This window comes from Pinus tabuliformis, chromosome 1_2, assembly GCF_031772625.1.
Source record: "Pinus tabuliformis cultivar Carrire ecotype Pingquan chromosome 1_2, CPIR1, whole genome shotgun sequence".
In the NCBI taxonomy this organism is placed as follows: domain Eukaryota; kingdom Viridiplantae; phylum Streptophyta; class Pinopsida; order Pinales; family Pinaceae; genus Pinus; species Pinus tabuliformis.
The window spans coordinates 560423769-560448664 of record NC_142298.1 but is presented as its reverse complement, the minus strand read 5'-3'; the positions used below and the strand labels follow the sequence as shown (position 1 = coordinate 560448664).

The 24896-nt window shown below is 35.5% G+C and overlaps 1 protein-coding gene across 1 annotated transcript; it reads left to right on the top strand.

Annotated features, from left to right (window-relative positions):
- Positions 1-14507: 14507 nt before the first annotated feature.
- LOC149206827 (uncharacterized) lies at positions 14508-19385 on the top strand. The gene is made up of 2 exons (XM_089395588.1): positions 14508-15601; positions 18159-19385. Exons 1-2 carry the CDS (start codon positions 14813-14815, stop codon positions 18975-18977), a joined length of 1608 nt encoding a protein of 535 aa, XP_089251714.1. The 5' UTR covers positions 14508-14812; the 3' UTR covers positions 18978-19385.
- The last annotated feature ends 5511 nt before the right edge of the window (positions 19386-24896 follow it).

Genomic DNA, 24896 nt, shown 5'->3' with positions numbered 1-24896 from the left:
TCTACAGGTCATGAATGCATATCTGAACATAGATATCTGAAACTTATATGAGAATCATCAAGAAGGTCTAATGCCCTCTCACAATAGCTGCAATAACATCTATTAGGTCATGAATTCAATAACCATTCATTTACCAATCAAAACATGATAAGATCCATAACTAGAATTTTTCATAAAACCATGCTCATAACCAACATATAACAAGATCAATAGCATTGATAAAACAACCATCAAAGCCATATAATAACATGTATAAATACTCATGAAATACAAGAGGAAAATGGATCTTATTAACATATGCAAAAGGCAACCAAGTCAGTCACTTCCACATATCACCCGACCATATATTAGGTTGAACCAAATATTTCTTTCATCCAATCACCCTCATGTCATATTCCAAGCATGAATATGGGATCTCATTCGATAAACCAATACATAAACAACCAAGGGAATCCATAGGTTAAACCACCTCCACCCTCACACTATCGTGATCTCACCTAAACTGGTCCCGAGATCACAAACCTAAACAATTTTGGATGCCTCAGAATTCCTTCACCATCCCTTGAGGAATCTACCTATCTCCACCCACATGTTGAGCGCTTCCCATAGAAAACCATCTCCACCCCCAACCCTTCGGATTTTCCGGAGACCACCTCACCCGGATCCAAAAACTTTTGGAAATCCAAAACTCAACCAAGAATGAATCCCATCACATCATGGCTACCCAAGAATCGATAAGGCAAGGTTGAAACCATTGTCAAACCAAGCAAAACCCATGCCAATGACAACAAATGAACCAAATATACACATGCAAGTACCATGCATGCCAAAACCAACTAGGAAATCACACATGCAACTTGTTACCTGCAAGTATTCCTGTTGAAGACACTTGATCCAACTCTTCCTTGCTTAATCCTTACTTTCCTTTGCTTTCTTGTCCTTCCTTCACTTGCTTGATTGCTTTCTCCTCTTGGTGATCTTCTGTCTCTCTAAAGCCAATTCCAAAACTCAACTGACAAAAGGCCCCAAACTGATGCTATGATTCCTTTTTATTATTGATGCCTCTAATTTCTTCATTTTTCTTCTATTTTCCTTCAATTTCCTCCTCACATGCAACCTGTGACCTTTCATCTCCCTTTTCTCATATTTTCCTTTATTTTCATAAAATAAATGCCAATAATTCCTTTTTACCTTTTCAAATTATCCGCTAATTCCTTTTCTAATTTCCCCTTAGCCATAATAAGCAACAAGTGATACACACTAGGATGTTTTGCCCAATATTCAACTTGGAATACGTGTCCCATGACCTTGGTCTTATTTTTCCTTTATTAACTTTATTACATGAACTTTTAACTCGGGGTTGTTATAGAACCCTCCCCCTTAGGGGAACACTGTCCTAGATGTTCTATGACACCTATGACTAGAAAACCATTGAAAACCAAAACATACTACCCATGGAGCTTTATAACTTAGCTCAATGCAGTGTTTACAATGAACAACTTGCTGAAAAGAAAAACCATCTTGACAATCATGACAACATGACAACCATATCACTTATTGGAGCTTTATAAAACAACTCATTGTGGTATTTATAATAACAACCGTACATAAATATGTACATACACCAAAAACTCATTTTTCTCCACTGGAAAATAATGAAGGATACATAGCCTACATCTAATCAGCCATCTTCCATGTAGATTCATCAGGCCCAAAGTGCTTGCATTGCACTTTAACTTGCTCGATTGTTCGGTTCCAGCGCATAAGTTGTTTCTGCTACAATATGCATTGAGATTCTAGATGGAATTCTCCTTCTAGCTCCACCTGCAATATAAACCAATCAATAACATAATCAACATCTTTCACATATATTTTAAGCAATGAAACATGGAAAACATCATGGAATTTCACTATTGGAGGTAGTGCAAGTCTATATGCCACTGGTCCAATCCTCCCAAGGATCTCGAAAGGCCTGCAATACCGAGGTCCCAAATTGTCACATGATCCAATCCTCAAGGAGATCTTTTTGGGCTTGATGCACAAATACACATGCTCCCCAACCTAAAACTCCTTAAATGCCCTGTGTCGATCGACATAACCCTTTTGTTTATCCTGTGTTGCCTTTAGATTATTCCTAATAAATTGCATTTCCTATTCCATCTCTACCAACATATCCAGTCCTATCAACACCCTATTCACTAGATCACTCCAGCTGATGGGAGTATTACAACTCTGCCCATAGAGTGCCTCAAACAGACTCACCCTCAGTGACTCCTAATAACCATTGTTGTAAGTAAACTCCATCAGTGGAAGATACTCCTCCCACCTCCTTTGTTAATGCATGACATACATCCTCAGCATATCCTCTAGTATCCTGTTGACCCTCTCTATTTTTTCATCTGTCTATGGATGATAAGTTGTATTGAAGGCCAAATCTATACCCAAACCTACAAACAACTCTTTCCAAAACCTAGAAGTGAAATCAACATCTCTATCTAATATGATCTTCTTAGGAATACCATGCAATCTCACTATCTCCCTGATGAATATATAAGCTACCTCATTGGCTGAATTAGTAGTATTTACTGGAATGAAGTGAGTTAACTTGCTCAACCTATCAACCACAACCATGATGGAATCATGTTGCTTTGATGTCCTCAATAAACTTGTAATGAAATCCATGGAAATGACCTCATATTTCTACTCTAGAATCGGAATAGGATATAACAAACCAGTTGGGTGCTTGCACTCATCTTTCACTTGTTGACAATCCAAACATCTAGAAACAAACTCTGTCACTTCCTTATTCAAATTCGGTCAATATTAGAACTTCGGATATCTCGGATGACCTGAATATGGCTTGACATGAAACTCCCTCAATATAAGATTCTTGAGTTCACTGTTGTCTAACACATAGATCTTATCCAGTGTTACTTGGGAGCGGGAGCGAAAGTGGGGAGCGGGAGCGAAAACGAGTGCAAGAGCGACATTTTCAAAAGCTCCTGGTTGGGAGCGAACCCCAGAGAGTTTTTTATATAATATATATATTTTTTATATTTTTATACTTTGATACATACATGTCAACAAAAACATGTAGAATGATGAATTAGATATAAAAAACATAAAAAAACATAGATTGAACCATATAACAACAATCATATAGAAGTTATAATCTTCATCAACCACGTCCACAAGTTAGTAACATAGTAAAAGACAACATATTGAGTCTCATGATTCATCAATCTTAAAGCTTCAAGCTTTCAAAATTCAATATATAACATTTATCATCATTGATCACCAAAGTTGTACTTGTAAGCTAAGTCTAACCATTACAACAAATAATATCTAACATGAAATGAAATGTTATAAAATGAAATGAAACAACTTTCAACTTTCATGAAGCATCATATTCATAATTCATTACTAATGAGTTATAATTGCCAACTTCAAACTTAATTGTCGTATATTGTTTAAAAAATATATCATAATAAATATGAAAGAATCAATAGTTATAAAAACTACTAGAAACTAGAAAAGACAAGTAAATCTATTATCTATTGCTTATGCTTGGGCCTCTTGCCACCACGAGAAATGTCTAATTTTTTAGTCTTGTTGGAAAATCAGGATCTTTATCATTAATATCACCCTCTAAGCATTAATATCCAGACGTATCTTTGTCATTACCTCTGTATCTGTATAGGGATCTTTGCCATTAATATCACCCTCTAAGCATTAACATAAGATAGAAAAAGCATAGCATGTCAAGTTAAGATTTTGTTTGAGTGATGCGTACATTTTTTAGGAGGGTCATGATAGAGGAGTTCGACAATTAATGTCACTAACATCAAGGTACATAAAGGGATTGGTGCTCTTGATTAAATACGAGTTCCATACCCTAATACATGACAAAATTCAATGGAAACATTGCAATCCTGAAATCCTGAAAAACTAATAAGTCTGCTAGATTTTGAATGAAATCTAAAATTCTACTTTCTGCATATGAAATCCAATGAGGTTGGAACCACTCTCAAACATCCTAAGTCATTTCATGGTAATGTTAAAAATTTAAGTAAAAGGATGAAAATGAAGATTAAGGAGAATGTCACTTTTACTTTAAGAATTTAACATTACCATGAATCGCATATCAATACTAGGGCCATAGACTTGATCATTAAGCTGCCCCACTCAAAACTTATTTGTTTCTTTGAAAAAAAATTGCATTTGAAACATCATTGCAAAAAAGGCAAAACGCTCCTAAAAACGCCACCGAAAAGGCAAGGAGCGTTTTTTTTTTTAGGGAGCGCGCTCCCGCCCGGAGCGCGGATTTGGAGTGGGATTGAGGAAGGGGGAGACACTCCCCCGCAACACTGATCTTATCCCTAAATCTCACCAAGCCATCTTCCATGAGATGATAATCCACATCCTGTTCACATGTACCTTGTTGTAACATGCGCTTAAGCTGTTGATACCTATCATCCTACCATCCTGCCTGTAAGATTCGACCCTATAAATTTGTCCCATAAGAGCTCATAGTTGTAACATGGTTCACCTGCACTCTTCTACTAAGAGCATTTGCAACCCTGTTCTCCTTTCCTGTAATGTACCTGATCTCAAAGTCAAACTCACTAAGTATGGTCATCCACCTAGCTTGCCTGGCTTTTAGATTAGGTTGGTCGAATAAGTACCTCAGCCCATTATAATCACTCATCAGAATGAACCTCCTGCCAAGAAGATAGTGCCTCCACATCCTTAATGCATGAATAATAGTTGCCAACTCAAGATCATGAGTCACATAGTTCTGCTCGTGCTCATTTAGTTTCCTTGACTCATAACATACCACTTGTCCCTCCTGCATTAGGACTCCACCAAGTCCTCTCTTGCAAGCATCTGTACACACCATGAAATCTTTGACTGGATCTGCAATCTTTAGAACTGGAGAATTTGTAATCAACTGCTTCAACTACTCAAAACTAGCTACACATTCCTCTGTCCATTCAACTTTCTCCCCTTTCCTTTACAACGATGCAATAAGATGTGAAATCTATGAGAAGTTCTTGATGAACCACTTGTAATAACCTGCTAACCCCATGAATGATCTGACCTCGTCAACATTCCTAGGATTTTCCCACTCCATGATAGCTCTAATATTTTCTAGGTCCATTGCTATGTTATCCTTGGAAACAACATGTCCTAAGTAATGTACCTCTGTCTAAAAGAAACTGCACTTACTAAGCTTGACATAGAACTGATTCTCTCTTAGCAATCTCAATATTGTTGCTAAGTGTTCGACATGCACTTCCTCATTATTAGAATATATCAATATATCATCAATGAATACAATCACAAACTTGTCCAGGTAAGGACACAACACACTGGTCTGGAAAACAATCTTATAGATGTCCTCTTCTTTGACGCGCACCTAATGGTATCATGATCTCAGATGAATCTTTGAGAACATTGTTGCTCCCTTCAACTGGTCGAACAAGTCATCGATCCTTGGAAATGGGTACCTATTGTTGATTGTCACTTTGTTCAACTACCTGTAATCAATGCACAACCTGAGAGTACCATCCTTCTTCTTGATGAAGAATACTGATGCACCCAAAGGTGATACACTTGGTATAATGTATCCCTTGTCAAGCATTTCCTTTAACTGCAACTTCAATTCCCCTAGCTCTGGAGTGCTCATCCTGTAAGGTGCATTTGATGTTGGTGTTGCCCCAGGTACCAACACAATAGCAAAGTCCACTTCCCTGTGGGAGGAAACTTTGGAATCTCTGCTGGAAATACATCCTGAAACTGCAGCAAGACAAGGTACCTCTTGAGGACGTCCACATCCTCAACATCCTTAACCTTGTCACTGGAAATATGAACTGCAAATAATACACACCCCTTCCTACAATTGTGCTTAGCATGCATAGTTGTAACCATTCTAACTGATGTAGGATTCTTCTTACCCTACAAGATTATCTTTTCCCCATTATCATCTAAGCACTCAATAGCCTTGTCATAACAGTCTGCTTTGGTCCTGTGGAGGTACAGCCAATCCATACCTAAAAGCATATACTATATGATCCCAATGGAAGCACATTAAGATATCAAACCACACTTATCCACCAAGTTAGAATTAACATAACTATAATTGGATCCAAGGTCAATCAAAATAGAAACAAATTGATCATAGCGCTTACCTTCCATCTCAATAATGGATTCTTGGTGATTTGCATGCCTGTTGTCCATAGCTTCATAAATCTAAGGAACGTTATGGCCAACATCCCCAACTATTTTCACCTCTTAAGCATTGTAGATCTGAGGCCTTCCACCCTAGTACAATGGAAAATCCTTCTTGCGATGATCTTTTCCACAAATCCAGAATTGCAACGCTCCCCTACCATCACCTCTATTTTGTTGCTCTCTAGGCCTTGACCCATGTCCCTTCCCAATTGTATTAAACTCCTTGTAAGGAGCAACATTTCTTTCTCACTTGCATCCTCAGGTCTTCCCTACTTCGGTGGACACTTCCCTTTAACTTTCTCATTCCCCTTCAAATCACACCTAGGCTCAACTTTATGCTTTGATTTTTCATAACAATACTTATGTTTCTTGAAGGCTTTCTCTAGTGGCCGAGGCTCATCAAACTCAATCCTGTCTCTATATACTGCTAGAAACCCACTGATGAACCTTTGAATCTTTGCTTTCTCATCCTTGAGGTAAGGCACATACCTCAGCAACTCCAGGAACTTGATAGTATACTCTTCATCTATCATAGAATCCATCTGTATCTCATAAAAATCCTTAGCTCTGTCATCGTAATATCTCTTAGATAGGTACTTCTTTAGATGGAGGAGGAATGACCTGTTGTAGAGTTTTGTGAACCCAACGTTTCGGACTGCAAAGTGAGTCCATCATCAGGGGATGCGACAATAGATGATCTTGTAAAATTAATGATGTATCCCAGAGCTATGAACATTAATATATATAAGAGGGTTATTAAGGAATGATGAGAGAAATTAGGTCGACTTATTTTATTTAAAATTTATTTATTTATTATTATTCATTTATTTATTATTCATTTTATTATTATTTTATATATATATATATTTTTTTTTTTTTGTTATTATTATTACTTTTTATTATTTATTTATTTATTTAATAGTTATTAATATCATAATTATTATTAATTTTTTTCTTTATATTTGTTATTATTATTATTAATATTATTATTTAATTGTTATTATTTATTAACTTTATTTATTATAATTATTATTATTAGAATATTATTTATTTATTTTATTAATATTATTAGTTTATTATTTTTGATAAAAGTGTATTATTATTATTATTATTATTTTTTTTAAATGTGTTTAAATTAATTATTGAATTATTAGTTTATTTACTTGTTTAATTTGTTATTATGTATTTATTCGTTATTACCATCAAATTATTATTTATTTATTTAATATTGTTAATATTCTTCTTATTATTATTATTATTTTTCTTTTAATAATTTAATTATGTATTTATTAGAAGAGTTTGGTATATATAATTACTTTGATTAATTTGATAAATAATAATAATATTTTATTAATTATTATTATTTTTATTTATTTATTTATATTATTTAATTATTAGTTTATATATTATTATTATTAATATTTAATTTGTGTATTCAAATTATAATTTCAATTAATTGATTAGACTTATAGGATAGGAGAGATCTTATTATGGTATTATGTATATCTCAAACTCATATCAAATCAACTCTTCCTCTCAAATGCCTCTGACATTCTTTACATCTTCCCACTAGATATTTTCTTTCCCTTTAAGACTGAAGGTAGTTATTTTGGCTTTCATGTTCTTTGAATAGTTATGAAATTTGAATAATTTCTTCATCCCAAGCAACCATGCATCTATATCTTCTGACTTCTTCATCTCTCCATAAAATGTAGGAGGCTTAACTTTCTTAAACTCCTCAGGAAAGGACCCATTCCTCCTATAAGGATGATGGTAGTGATGACGGTGATGATGTCTCTTGGATGAGGAACTAGAATGAAACCCATACATACTAGTCCTCCGGTTAGGTGTACTAATGATCTGCCACCTCTAACTCTTTCCCCTCTTTCTAGCATGTATTCTAACCAATACCTGCTACTATATGTCCCATTAGTCTTCTCTTCCTTTTATTCACTAATCCTCAGTTATCCCTATATCTGCAAGTCTGAAAAACTCTAAAGGATGACTGCATTGACCTCTGCCTGCTTTTCCTGAGCCCTTGCAAGTCTTTCTTGAGCCTCAACCAACCTATCATTGTCTGACTTGCAACTTTTTATCCTTGCCTTTAAACTCCTCAATGTATCTTCTATATCAGGAGAATACTCATCTCCTTGCTGCTCAATTGATCTACAGGGAGAGTCACGTGAATTGTAGTCCACCATTTTGCTTGTCATCTTTGATTCTCTTCTTCGTGTAAGCATGCCATGTCAGATCAATCAAATAGATACCATAATCAAAATCATACCTCAATTACATTCAAGGGAGGCTATCTCATCTGCAAAATCACTCCAAATTAGCATGACACATATATAATCATAATCATATCAACATGCCAACATCATGCGTGACAATACCAACTGCATACCATGACCTCATGCATTACAACCATAACCATAACAATGCATGCATAACAACATGCATCTAGCCCATCTAGTCCAAGTATTTGAACCATGCTCTGATACCAATTTGTAAAGCCACCCCCACATTTACCCACTTTCACTAGCATGCTAGTCCAAACATAAGTAGAGAATACTATGACATGACTCAACCTCCTAAGTATAGTTAAGGAAGTAGAATTAACCAACCAAAACTTTATTGGCCTTCCTCAAGAGCTACAGGACCCACAAGAGCTAAACAACCACTCCAGGTGCCCAAACCCTTAGCCAACTTGATTTTTGAGTGATCTAGACTCCCAATCACTTGCATAAAAAGGTAAGCCAATGACTATAACCCTCCATTTGCATGGATAACCCTGCCTCCCAGTGGTTGCAGTCTTGATTTCCCAGTTCTGAGCATGCGACCCTAGAATCTAAGCCACTTTTTCAGGGCTAATATCCAGACCTTTACCCAGAACTTGATAGAAATGTCTAGAATGAGGAGTGACACAAAGACAAACCCATTAATGCAAAACTTAGACAAGAACCTAACCTAACCAGCCCTAACCATGAAAGTCATTCTGTCAAACATATGGTGAACATGAAATATATAGGTCATGAATGCATATCTGAACATAGAGATTTGAAGCTTATCTAAGAATCATCAAGAAGGTAAAATTCCCTCTCACAATAGTTGCAATAACATCTATTATGTCATGCATTCAATAACTATTCATTTACTAATCAAAACATGATAAGAGCCATAACTAGAATCTAACATAAAACCATGCCCATGACCAACATATAACCTTATCAATAACAATGATAAAACAACCATCAAAGCCACATAATAACAAGTATAAATACTCCTAAAATACAAGAGTAAAATAGATCTTATTAACATATGCAAAAGCCAACTAAGTCAAGGACTTCCACATACCACCCACCATAGATTGGGATGAACCAAATCTTTCTTTCAGTCAATCACCCTTGTGCCATATTCCAAGCATGAATCTGGGATCTCATGGATAAACCAATACATAAACAACCAAGGGAATCCAGAGGTTAAACCACCCCCACCACTACTGTGATCTCACCTAAACCGGTCCTGAGATCACAAAACCAAACCAAGCCTGGATGCCTCAGAATTCCTTCACCATACCTTGAGGAATTTACCTGTCTCCACCCACTTACCCTTAGGATTTTCCTGAGACCACCCCACCTGAATCCAAAACCTTCCGACAACCCAAAGCTCAACCAAGAATGAATCCCATCACACCATGGCTATCTAGGAATTGGCAAGGCAAGGCCGAAACCATTGTCAAACCAAGCAAAACCCATGCCAATGAAAATAAATGAACCAAATACACACATGCATGTATCATGCATGCAAAAACCAGCTAAGAAATCGCACATGCAACTTGTTACCCGCAAGTATTCCTATTGAAGTCACTTGATCCAACTCTTCTTTGCTTAATCCTTACTTTCCTTTGATTTCTAATCCTTCCTTAGCTTGCTTGCTTGCTTTCTCCTCTTGCTTCTCTTCTCTCTCTTTGAAACCAATTCCAAAACTCAACTGACAAAGGGCCCCAAATTGATGCTCTGATGCCTTTTTATTATTGATGCCTCTATTTTCTTCATTTTTCCTCTATTTTCCTTCAATTTCCTCCTCACATGCAACTTACGACCTTTCATCTCCCTTTTCTCCTATTTTCCTTTATTTTCATAAAATAAATGCCAATAATGTCTTTTTGCCTTTTGAAAACCTTCGTTAATGCCTTTGCCAATTTCCCCTTAGCCATAATAAATAACAAGTGATGCCCAATAGGATGTTTTTCCCAACATTCATCTTGTAATACGTCTCCTATGACCTTGGCCTTATTTTTCCTTTATTAACTTGATTACATGAACTTTTAACCCGAGGTTGTTACATTCTATCTCCCCATTCTTTTGAGTGGAGAATGGAAAGTATGGAATACTACAAGATTGGAAAGATTATCAAATTTTTAAACAGTGACTGGGAAAATTATATTAAGCAAAATCAATAATTGAAACATGTGGCTGGGTTACATTGAGAATTGCTAGCCTGTCAAAATCTTAGGTAGATAGATCTAAATTGGAGATTTTCAATACATCCAAAAAGAACACAATTGAATTATTTTTCCATATACTCAAAAGAGCTACATTCCAACACTTCTTACATAGAGTATAATCTCATGAGTTGGTTACATAACAATATAGAAAAGAAATACATGATTAAACTGGTTTTTGGGACTGACTTCTTGTGACCATTGGTTGTGATTCTTAAGGGGAGTTATGCTTCTTTTTCCATACTTTTGTCTAGACTTCTTTTGAGGTAGGTAAAATACTTGTTCATTCTTCCATCCCTCAAGTATCTTGAACTAAGGGTTCCCCTTGTTTTTGAGTTTTGGCTTCATCAACTTGATTTGCCCAACATGTCGTTAGTCAAGGGCCTGACTTACCATGATTTTCTTGCCCCAAGTCTTACAAGATTGAATCTTTAGTTCTTCAAGTTTGGAAAACTTATTCTTGTTGTTTTTCTTGAGAAACTGGAGTCGCGTGAGTCGTAGAATCTGCTGGTGGAGATTTATCCTATGAGACTATATGGTGATCATCCTAAGAGCCAACCCACTAGGTTGATTTTTGTCATTTATTTCTTCTTTTCTTAGGCCCATTTGAGGAATGAGATACAATTTGACATGTTTTGGAACAAGCCCTACAATACAAGGAGGCCTACTCATTGTCTAATTTTTTAGTCCAAGAAAAGTATTTATAGTCAAAATAATTTTAGTTGGGAACCCTAAGCTGAAATCCATTTCCACATTAATTTTTGCATATGTTGCAATACTACAACATTGAGTTTCATGAGAGACAAAATGGAGCTTTCATAGAGTGGATGTATTTCCTAAAGAGAGGGTAAACCTTAATGATGCAACAATATATTCAAATGCCTCACCCAAACAAGAGATGTGGTCATAACCTCTATCAAAGGATTGAAATAGGAAGAGTAGGGCTTCAAGCATAGGTTTGCATTGCCCCAAAACTACAAACCTAAATCAAGAAACAAATCCCTATCTTCAGCATTGTAAAACAACAATAAAAAAATTCTTAGCACAAGGGTGGATGAAAACTTCTTGTTTGATCATTGGAATCCAATATTTCACGATCTAGGCATGGAGATTTGCTAGCCATAGCCAAAAACCAAAAAATGGCAAACCAAGTTGTTGGATCTAAGGAAATCAACTTCCTATTCAACATCAGATCCAATGGGGATGTAAATTGATCAAGATTGGATCATTATACTATTTTTCATTCATCTCGATGCTTTCAAAGTGGAAAAAGTGGAGGAATGGACTCATAGGACATTTTTACCAGTGGGGCCCAGTTTGGAAAATTAGGGTCTAAAACCTTCCAGGAGTATTTTAAGGCATCAAAAGATGTTTTTTGGGGGGTAAAACTTTTCCACTTCAACATAGGACCTTTTTTTTCCTATTCTACACACAGTGATCTTTCCAACAAAGCAATAATTGTTTCAATCGAAGTTTGTATACAAAAGTTATGCCACTCGGAAGTTGACCTTCCTGTTTTGGCCACCATAATTCGTGAGGATGCCATGTTAGCCCCCGCTACTCATGGAAAAGAGGCTAGCCACGTGATTATGATGATGAAGACTCTAGAAGAGTTTATATTGTAACTCTAGTTAAGAGTTGAAGGAGTCAAACCTAACCACTAGTAGGTTATTAGGCCATGTTATAATCAGGCCACTAAGAGGAAAAGAGGTTCCATTCTTTTCGACGACATTTTTGTCCATAAACAAGTAGAGTGGTCGAGAGGGATAGGGAAAGAGCACACAGAGAGGATTTTTGCACTTGAGTATCCCATGGGCCATAGGCCTTACTTCTTTGTACTCATAACCATTTTCTATTCAGAGAAAGAGAGCAGAGTAGCCTCGCCTTCCAACTAGGTTTTCCCCCGAAAGGGTTTCTCAAGATATATCTTAAGATGATTGTGGTTTGTGAGTTTTTATTATGTCGTTCTCTATTTTCTACATAATTATAATTTGCATGCATACACAATAAACAATAATTTACAGATCCATAAATCTAAAGAGAAATAAACACTCGTAGTGTAGATCAGAAAAGGAAGGGGCTTCATGCACCAAATGAAAAAGAAAAAAAGCAAGCAAAATTGTGAAGCACAACATTCTTGAAGGAAACATTTATGGAACCTTCATTGACAAAATTTCACAAGGCAAACTAGTGGAGGATGTAAGCATCGAGGAGGTAGTAGCATGGAGAACCCCATTGATCAATGTCGTTGCTAGAGCATGGCAAACTACCAATGAGGATGCACAACAGAGACTATGGTTAAATCTTAGCCATGGGAAACAAGAAGAGCTCCATCACAGGATCCTGAGATCAAGATTGGCAAAGATTCTCAATCGACACCATTTGTATGTGTGTTGTAACTTTGCTATAGTTCTACCCACGAGGTGTAGAGTAATTGGTCACTAGATGTTTTGTTAAGGCACTATGGTGAAAATGTCATTGGTTCGAAATCTCGTGGGCACAACTCCAACCATGAGTATGGGTTGGTGTGGCCTAAGCCAGATGCAATCCCTGGGTGGTTTTGATGGCTTAAATGCCCCCGGGTTGCGGTTTCTCAAGCCACAGGCTAGTCCCATAAAATTGTGAACAAACTAACAAATGCTTTGCTATAATTCTTTTAACATAAATATCTCCAAATTATGGTTTAAAAAAAAACAACAATAATCAATGGGTAGAAATTTACCAACATTAATTTAGGTTTAATTACTTATTCTTATAAAAAAAAATTGTGAGGGTGAGTTTGGGGCCAACCTCTATATTGGATGGAAGAAGTATCGGTATCACCCAGATTGTATGAGGCTTGGTCGAGCCTGGATGCTCCTTAGGAAGTTTAATTCCCTCAAAGTGACTTCCATCCTCAATGCCTCCCATGAGATTTAAACCCATAAGAAGTTAAATTCCCTCAACATAACTTTCATCCTCAATGCCTCCCCATAAGATTTAAACATACAACCTAACAAAAACTAAATCCCACCAAACCAAATAATCAATACAAAATATACACCTCATAAATTAATTTAAATTTAATTACCATGGAATAGTTTTCTTGAATCTTGCTCTTAAATTAGGCTAATACCACATCTTAATAATAATAACCCATTAATTCCAAATCTCGAATTCCAATTCTCATAAATATAAATAAATTCTATTAATAAATTGAAATTAAGAAAGTAAATTCCTAAAAATTTGGCTAAAGATAAGGACCACTTAAATCCTCTTATTTTTGTGAGGGTAGCTTCTTAGACAATGCAAAGTTTCACCTTTTAAAAAAAATCATATAATCTGAGTCATCTTAAAATGCGTGAAAATTTCAAAATTAACATTTTAAATATATAAAAAATAATGGAAATATAAATTATCTTAAAATGAATCCAAATCCCAAAAATAACCTTTTAAATAAAAAAATTTAACTGGCAACAAAGTTCACCCTAAATTTAGAAATATATTTTGATTAATAGTAAAAAATAATAAATACACCTCATCACACGCTAAAATAAATAATATTTTTACGTAACCTTTAAAAAAATAAAAATAAATAAAAGTAAAAAAATAAAAGATTATTTAAAAATTGACAAATGTTAACATGTTTTCCGCCAGATGGAACGGTACCTTTCATTGAAAACCCTAGGGAAAAGGTATTTATTTGGGAAGAATAATTAATTTTGACCAGGAAATTTTAATTTTGGCACGAGGGGAACATTGCAGTTTCCGCAGAGGTAGTTGATGGAACAGAATCTCGCACGTCTCTCTCTCCTTCTATATTGTCCCTCAACGAAAGTTGCATTCATGCTCGTCGAGTGACGGGCGTCACCTTTGTCAAGATCTATGCGTTGTCGCGTAGTGGGAATCATACGAAGTGAAGTTGGGTTGGTACTGGTAATGGTAACTTCCTCTCTGGCCACGGCATAATCATTCTGCATTCGTCACCTTTCCTGCACCTCGTCCGCCTCCTCTATTTGCGTTCGCCCGCTCTGATTCGATAGCTTCTGTAATTGCATTTGCATTCTTGGAAGTTGGTTCAACAGCTTTGCTTTAATGGCGGATTCAGCCCCTCCTTCTCCGGCCCTCTCCAAGGAGCCCGCTGCGAAGAGAGCAGCCAGAGCAGGCAAGAGAAAGAAGCAGCCCGCCTTCAAAGAGGAGGATGTCAAGATCGAAGAAGGAATAGAAATTGAACCAGAAGAACAAGAAAGCAAGGATGTCTTTGAAGAACCAGCAGCGCCTATGGAGGAAGATGCCCCTGTGGCCAACGAGGAGGCAGAGGCAGAGGCAGATGCAGAGGTAGAGGCAGAGGCAGGGGCAGAAGCAGATGAAGGGAAAGGAGAAGCAGAGGCAGAAGCAGATGAAGGGGAAGCGGAAGCAGAAGCAGAGGAAAATGAAGAAGAACCAGAACAAGAAGGAGGTGGAAGTGGCGGTGAAGAAGAGGAACTGGAAGGAGAAGGTGAAGGTGAAGGTGAAGAAGAAGAAGGGGGAGAAGAAGATGAAAAGGAAGACATAGATGAAGAGGCTGGTGATGAAAATAAGCCAAATGATGGAGAAATTGGTGGAAATGATGCACCGATTGATGGTGTAGAAGGTGTGATTGGCGATGATCAGGCGAAGAAGGGGAAGAAGGTCGATAAGAAAGAGCCGAAGGCGAAAAAGGATCCTAAAGAGCCGAAAGAACCGAAGGCGAAAAAGGATACTAAAGAGCCTAAAGAACCGAAGGCGAAAAAGGATCCTAAAGAGCCTAAAGAACCGAAGGCGAAAAAAGATCTTAAAGAGCCGAAGGAGAAAAAAGAGGCCAAGGAACCCAAAGCTCCACCGGCCCATCCCAAATATGTAGAGGTTCGGTGACATATTTTTTTCTCTAAATCTGCATGCTTTTCTTTGCAATTTCTAACATTATTCTTTTTCAATGTCGTTTGGGCTTTTAGTTTGCATGGTTGGGTATTAGTTATCTTCTGAATTCTCTCTCGACCTCTCTGTATATCTTTGCGTTACTGGCTATAATTGTAAATTTTCAATTAGCTTTCTTATTGATTGAATCTACATATGTTTTTGTCAGGTTTGTGGGTGATCCACTAACATAAATCCATCCTTTCCCTCCCTGTATTTCTTTAATTACTGGTTATGATTGTAAATTTTCATTTAGCTTTCTTATTGATTGAATCTTCTCCATATGTTTTGGTAGGGTTTGCGTTTGTTTTTTCCTGGGCTGTTCCACTAACATAAATCCATCCTTTCCCTTTTTGAATTTGCTTCAATTACTGGTTATGATTTTAAATTTTCAATGAGCTTTCTTATTGATTGAATATCTATATGTTTTTATAAGGTTTTGGGTTTTTTTTCCTGCGGTGATCTGCCAACATAAATCTATCCTATTAAGTTAGAGATGGAAATCTCCCTATATTTTATCTCTCCTGTATTTAAAAATCAAGATATCAGTTTTGGGGTGGGTAATTCACTAGCATGGATCCATTTGGGGTGGATGATCCACTAGAATGGATCCATCTTACTCTTGTATCTATTAAACCCTGAATTTCGACCGATACACATGCCCAACTCTTGGTATTTATCAAACCCTAAAATGCAAAACTTCATGTTTGTATGTTATGATTGTAATTTTTCAATTAGCTTTCTTATTGATTTATTTTCCATATGGTTTTGGAGGGTTTGTGTCTTTTTTTACCTGGGGTGATTCATTAACATAAATCCTATCTTAAATCTTTAACCATTAAATTAGATATAGGAATCTCCCTTCATTTTGTCTGTCCCTTATACAATTTTTTGGCTCTCCCTTATATAAGTTTTTGGGTGAGGGATCCACTAGCATAGATCCATCCATCTTAAATCTTTACCTATTAAAGTAGATACATAAATCTCCTTGCATTGTCTTTCCCTTAAATATCAGTTTTAGGCTGGTGGAAGATACATAAATCTCATTGCATTGTCTTTCCCATATATATCAGTTTTAGGGTGGTGGAAGATACATAAATCTCCTTGCATTGTCTTTCCCATAATTATCAGTTTTAGGGTGGTGGATCCACTAGCATAGATCCATGTTAATCGTGTATCTATTAAACCCTGAAATGAAAAATGGTGGATCCACTAGCATAGATCCATGTTAATCGTGTACCTAGTAAACCCTGAAATGAAAAACTCAAATGTTTTTCCATCTATACCAATTCCCTCCCATCTATGCTACTGGTTCATTTACTATTCGTTAAATATGCAGTGGGATAGCTCATGAACAATTGTTAGTGTATAAATCTCTCATGCCCCCTTCTTTAGGCTTTTTCATGTATGAATCTCTTTCTCCTTATTAAAGTTGGTATTCTCTCTCCATGTCAGAATGAGTATTTATACTCCCTTAATGCAGAGTCAGACTTAAGGTTTTCATTGATTTGTCAAAAGAGGGATACACATGCCAACATAAAAACCTTGTTATTTAAATATGCAGTTCGTTTATTCCTATCTTTTAATATGTAACATACATATCTTAGTCTAAAATTGATTGTGCTAACTTGTTTATTGTTGTTTTTAATTTTGTAATTTTTATTGTTTTCTTTTAAATATGTGAAATGCATATGATGTTTAACTTTATACAATTTTAATTAGCTTATTTTTCAGTTTTATACTCATGGACACTGTTATAAAACCATGTAAACCTTGCTCTGATATCACCTTGATGTTCTAAAGTTGGAACTTGATATATGCAACCTTCAGCATTGCAAGCTCCATATCAAACCCAGGTTTAGATGGGTCTGTGTTTGTACAATTTTTTTTCTTCTGAATTGAATTGTATGCACTGTTAAAGAATTGAAAGTCTTTCCCTGCCTAGTCTGTAGGAGCATCTTGCTTCTCTTAGTGCAATCAACTCTTTTTTGTGTCCATGTAATTCTAGTTTGAATCTAGATGGTGAATTGGGTTCATTGAATACAAACACTAGTACAAACCCAGCTAAACTCTTATTTGATATCCATCTGGAGGTTGAGTTTGTGAAGTTAAAACTTAATATATGCAGCTTCTAGCTTCGTAACCTTAACCTTCAGATTTAACCCCTCTTAGATACTATGCACTGTTAATTGAGATATTGAGTATCCAAATCACTGGGAGAGCAATGAAGGGGTTTCTGTTATTGTTTTTGTTGAATGGGACATTCCCCCATGATGCAGGGTATTTTATTTCTCTTCTTTTTTTGTTCCTGCACTTGTTGATCAATTTCAAAAGGGTTTATTATAGTCATCTAGAAAGGTTTTTTGTTGAGCTGTTTTCTTACAAGCTCTTAAAGAATTGCATTTGTTGATTTATATTTCCTCATGGGGTTGCATCTTTGATTTAATCTCCTGGGGTTATTTGAAAGTGCTATTAATTTAATTGTATAATTCTTTTTTTCCTGCAGATGATCATAGATGCCATATCTTCATTGAAAGAAAGGGCAGGATCAAGTCATTATGCAATCTCTAAATTCTTGCAAACTAAGTATGAGGATAAGTTGCCACCCAACTTTAAAACGTTGCTCAACAAGCAATTGAAAAATATGAGTGAGCAGGGCAAATTGACTAAGGTGAAGGCTTCGTTTAAGCTGTCGGATGAATTGAAGAACCAAAAGAAAGCAGAACTTAGAAAGGCTAGTAAGAAAACTGCTTCTGAAGAGGGTGCTAAGCCAGCTGAAGGTGAGACCCAAAAAACTAAAGCCAAAACGAACAAAGAGAAAAAAGTCAAGCAGCAGGAACCTCCCGAAGAGGTAGAGAAAGAAGAAAAGGTTGCAAAGGAAAAGAAGGAACGAAAACCAGCCAAGCCCAAAAAAGAAGTCAACGAAGAAAAGATAACTGAAAAAGCCAAACCTGACAAAGGTGTGAAGAAAGCAAGCACAGAAAAGGACACATCGAAGAAGAAGACCACCTCAAAGAAGGTAGAGAAGGATGCATCAAAGAAGGTAGAGAAGGATGCCTCAAAGAAGGCTGAAAAGGAAGCTGAGAAGAAGGTTAAAAAGAATTCAAACAAAGAATCCCAACAGGCAAAGAAGGACTCTGCAGAAGAGAAACAAAAGGCTACTAAACCAGAGAAGAGAAAAGCTTCCAGCAAAGAAGAGAAGCCTTCAAAAGCGTCAAAAACTTCCAAAGAGCAATCTGTGAAAGATGCAATAGGCAAAACAGACAAGGATAAAGTGAAAGCAGAACCAAAAAAGAAGGCAACAAAAGCAACTAAAAAGACCTGACAGATATAGCAGATTACCTTCTTGTTAATTGATTTGCATTTTCTTAATTAACAACTGGATGAAATCGTAAGACTTTCAAAGGCAAAGCAGGATTGGTCAACTAGTTATTACCTTAAATCACTGTTTTACAGTTTTGCCAATTTTCGATGCTTTTCAATGATTAGTGATCCTGGTTTTGAGATTTTGGAGTATTTATGCAATCCATTAAACCTGTGTTTTGATGTACCTCTTTTATTGTGACAATGGATATTTTAAAGCTTATTCCCATCATGGAAACCCCTGTTCTTGAAGTCGATATATTTTGATGTTTATAATTGTACATTTTAATGTTTCGGATTGTGTCTGAATCCCCCATGGACAAGGGGAACTCGCTGTCTTCTGTGCTTATTTGCATAGAATGGTATTCAATAATAAGAAATACATTGAATAATGTTTTTGGCAAACATGATTAGCTTTTCTCTTTGTCTAGAGATGCAGATACAATGGTTGTGAGCCTGCCAATGACCTCATTTTGCATGTTTTGTGAACTTGATGTATATGCTTGTGCTGTAAATCATTGTAAAGCCATTCGAAGTTGGGCTTATTTAACATCTTGGTAGCACTGTGTGCTGTTCAGAGGTTACTGTGGATACACTCTTTCACAAGTTTTTAATTTCCTTTTCACTGATAATGTGTTTTGGTACATTAATCATGATGTGAGACCAATGCCCCCTATGGGATTAGATATTTGGAGTGTAATATCAGTTTTCCTCATGGTACAATGGTTATGAGCCTGCCAATGACCTCATTTTGCATGATTTGTGAACTTGATGTATATGCTTGTGCTGTAAATCATTGGAAAGCCATTCGAAGTTGGGCTTATTTAACATCTTGGTAGCACTGTGTGCTGTTCAGAGGTTACTATGGATGCACTCTTTCACAATTTTTTAATTTGCATTTTGCTGATAATGTGTTTTAGTACATTAATCATGATGTGAGACCAATGGCCCCTATGGGATTAGATGTTTGGAATGTAATATCAGTTTTCCTCATGGTATTGAAATTTGAGGAGTTGCTTTCTGCTAAACCTTCTCTGCTTGAAAACAACAATGGGAAGATTAATTTTCTTTATATAACAGAAATTTTCTGTAATGCTTATGTTAAAAAAAATTGATTGTCTCCATTCAATGCAGAGGTGAAATTGTGGTTAGCACCAAGGCATGCAACGATTTAAAGATATGTAAACATCATTGTTCTGTGTTATTGCACTTACGAAGCAAATCAGGGCGATATTTAATTGTCGCCTATCTTTTACAAATCCTATACAAACATAGAAACATTTAAACACCTCCTATCCTTCACAATTCTTCTCAAAATTCCTTCTTTTTCTGGAGGGAGGAGGTAATTAAACGTTCCTCAGAACTCAAAAGGGACATTCATTCATCAGTCTTTATCTAACAATGTTTTTAAACATTCCTTAACAATGCCACCCACCCAACCAGCCTTCACCTTTGTTAATTGATCAACCTCTAACCATAGTTGTTTAACCATAGTTGTTTAACATATGTACATTTGATGAGCACATGATATTGTTGCGGTCACTACATAAAATACAAATTAGCGTAGCTCTTCTTTACAAGATACCCCAACCTAGAACTTTGTTCATTAAAGCTAGAGCTTTTACTTTCCATAATTTGTATTACTTCCAGCTATATTTTCTCCTTTATTTCTCCTTTAGGAAAGATGGTCCCTCTCCTTTAAGAAAGAATGGGTCGATATGCCACAACTTCACCTTTTATCCCTACCCTATGTCCCTTCACCCACCCTATTGCCATATATCTAAATGGCCAAGTAACCTATGGTGATCCTTGTGCCTAACCCAAGGATCAGTACCAACTCTCATTTTTTTCCAATGCCTTCAGATGCATATTACCAAACATTATTATATTTTACGGATAAGGCCTTCCAATGTGTGTGGACAAACCCTCACTTTCTTTCCAAGGCCTTCCAATGTGTGGGATGCATATTATTATATGTTATGGATAATACCTTTAATGTGTGGACAATATTTGTGTGGGATGCATATTATTATATGTTATGGATAATGCCTTTAATGTGTGGACAATATTTGATGGATTTCATTTGACTTCTAATTTAGTTTTATTATTGATTTTGAATTTATGTACTTCCCAAATGATAATATCTTTTTGATAAATGATTTTACATAAGCTTTTGGTTGCCAACGATTTCCGAAGGTAGTGGTTGTGCTTTAAGTTCCCTCTATTTCTTTTGTCTTGTGCTTTAAGTTCCCTCTATTTTCATCTTTTGGCTTGGATATTGTCTTCCATTTGACTATGGCTTGGCTATTGTCTTCCACTTGACTAGCTCGTTCTTCCATTTGACTAGCATGTTCTCCCTTTTAGTATGCAAGTTTAAGTGTAGTAAAACATTGGAATTTCATTTTAACAATAGTAACATGACCAATGCTTACCTACCTCCTATCAATAACCTTTTATTTCAGCGTTTACTTGAAACTATTTTTTTCAATGAATCATTTCAAATTCTTATTATTTTAGGCATTAGACATAGAATTCCCAACTGTCTAAAAGATCTAATAGCCTTGCATCTCGAGCTTTGCATTTACAATGGTGAAGGAAATTGAATACTTTATCACATTTATTTCCATGCATGCCATCATGTTGTAAAGATCCATTATTTCTTTCAACTTTCATGATTCCCTTAGAGAACCTTTAATAAATGGCAAACATCATCCGAAAATAACAAATTAGAAAAAGTTAAGACTCTCCCCATCTTGGTTGGTGATATTGTCCCTAGTTTCTTGGCTTCCAAGATCACTACGTTTAATATTTCAGTGATTATGAGGAACAACAATGGTCAAAATGGCCACACTTAGTCTCAAAGCCCTTGAGACACACTAAAAAAACCTTGAAGCAAAGTCATTTATTGACACAGGATATTTTTGTTAACTTTCCCATTATCCATTTCACTAATGTTAACTTACATCTTATTAATAACCTTCTATTGCAACACTCAATAAGCCCTTCGTTGAAGTGATGTATTTAAATCCAAAGATTTGAAGGGCTTGAGCCTCTAACTTTTCATTTACAATGGTGAAGGAAATCGAATATTTTATGACATTTACTTCCATGCATGTCATTGTGTTTGAAAGATCCATTATTTATTTTAACTTTATTGATTCTCTCAGAGAACCTTTAATGATCAACAAACATCATCCAAAAATAACAAATTAGAAAATGTTAAGACTCTCCCCATCTTGACTTGTTATATTGTCCCTAGTCTCTTGGTTTCTTCTATTGCAACACTCAATTATTTGGGCCTCAAGTTTTTTAATGAACCATTAGCGCCTTATTCATGTTAGGCATTAGACTTAATTGGAAGCGCAAGATCTAAACCCTTCATTAAAGTGATGTATTTAAATTCAAAGATTTGAAGGACTAGAGCCTCTAACTTTGCATTTACAATGGTGAAGGAAATTGAATATTTGATGACATTTACTTCCATGCATGTCATTGTGTTTGAAAGATCCATTATTTATTTTAACTTTATTGGTTTTCTCAAAGAACCTTTAATGATTAACAAACATCATCCAAAAATAACAAATTAGAAAATGTTAAGACTTTCTCCATCTTGACTAGTTATATTGTCCCTAGTCTCTTGGCTTCTAAGGTCACTATTCTTAAACTTTGAGCGATTATGAGAACCCACAATTGTGAACATGGGCAGCCTTGTCCCAAATCTCTCTTAGGACCCACACTTGTGAACGTGGGCAACCTTGTCCCAAATCTCTCGAGATTTGGACAAGTCTATATCCATAACAATATTTGGATAAATTTTTAGTTCCATATTATGTATATCTTCTTAGGTTGCACCCCTTAGCATCACATATTTGTCTACTTGCTAGGAAACCAAATTGTTCGCTTTATATTCCATTTAAAAAAATCCTTTAAAATATGACAAATATTTTGGCCAAGCTTTTATAAACATAATTGTATGATGAAATAGGCTTGAACTTTTCAAAACTCTTAGAGGTTATCCTTTTTTTATTAATGTGAAAAAATGTGACATTTAGTGCTCCAAGAACATTCTTTTAGCTTTTAGCCTCTTTAATTGTCTTTATGGATCTTCTTCAAATAGATCATGGAATCTTGTATAGAAATTTATTAGCCAACCACCCAACCCAAATCTTTTATCTCTTTCAATGATAAGGACTATGACTATTCAGTGAGACCAACTTTGGTCTATTGGACCTTTAAGGAGCATCAATAAGGAGTTAATTGATTTGTTTTAACATATTTTTTTTCCTTGGATTGAAGAGATTAGAGAAAAAATTACTTAAATGTTGATGAATTAATAGGTCATTAGTGTTAAAATATTTTGAAATTGAGATTGATATCTAATGTGGTGGGTATACATAGGACATTCAAGGGTAAAGTGTTTTTAATTCTCTAGGACCTTCTTGGGACCTTCTTAGTATTAGTGATAGGACAAATTCTTTTAGTTTCACTAAGAAGCTTCATGAAATTATGTCTAGATTAGTGTTAATGACTTCATTATACCTTAATTTTCTCTTATCTTATATTTCTTCCTTGCACTACAATTTCTCCTTAAATTTAGATTTTATATTATTTTTTGATGTTATTAATATTATGTAAAGTGACGTCCATGAGGTCTTGGATAGACGATGATCGGGTGCTATGTTAAAACACTCCTTGATGAGAAGTCACCAGTTCAATTCCCGACCCTGATTGGGGTGATATATTGGACATGATAAAGATTTAGTCCTACCAAGCTTACAAAAAAAATATTATGTAAAGTGACTTCTTCTATTATCTAATGGTTTAGCCAAGAATTAACATCTTTATGCCATCCCCGAATAAATAGTTGGTGATTTCCTCTTGAGTTTGAAGTAATCCTAGGAAGTCTTTCATCATTCATGTTAGTTGTCTTGTGCTTATACATTAGGTGCTTAGTCCTAGTCATACTTTGAATGGGAAAAATACCCATTTCGAAGAGAAGAAACAGATAAGGTGTATTTCCCCTTTTTTGAAGATTATACATTATAAAACATTATAGAATTTGCTTGATTTTCCTCCATGATTCTTTGGTGATATGCTGTCCTAAATTTCATACCCATATAAGTTAATAAGGTAATGAGTGTCTCAAAGAGGAATTCCCTTTTAACCCATAACCAAAAAGTTGTTTTAAACTTTTTGTGAAGAACAAAATAGGCTTTTCATCCCTCATGAATCTATTTCTCAATGATATAGTTCCAATTATGCTTGTAATCAAGGTTCACTCCAAGATATTTAGGAGTTCCTATAAATTGTTACTAGCATACACGAAATTACTATCTATGATCTTTTTAGATTTTATTATCATAACCTTTGTCTTATCAGTGTTTACAGATGTATTAGTGCTGGAAAAAAAATTATTTGAGAATTCCTAGTTACTTGCCAAGATCATAGGGGCATCTCACCGAAAGAATAATCAAAAGATCTCCTAAAGTCAATGTAGCAATTTAGGAGAGTCACTAAGTGGTGCATGGTTGAAATATTTCTAAAATCAACTTGGCCTTTAGTCTTTTTCTCACACACCATGTGTTATTTTTTTCCAAAACAACTCCATATAACTCAACTAAAAGAGGGGTAATCATAATGGCCTTATAAGTTGAGGGGTTATTTTTTGTCCCCACTCTTAAAGACTTGAATAATAAGGTTTTGATTCTAGGGTTAAAGAAAATCATTTTTACTGCCATATTAAAGAGCTTTGAATGTAAGGGATAAAAATAGAGCCTCCAATTTTAGTATCTCCACTTGATAGCCTTCAATGTCTTCAACTTTCCCTTTTGCTAGTTGTTTAATTCCAAACTCAATGCCCTCCAATATAAAAATACATCTT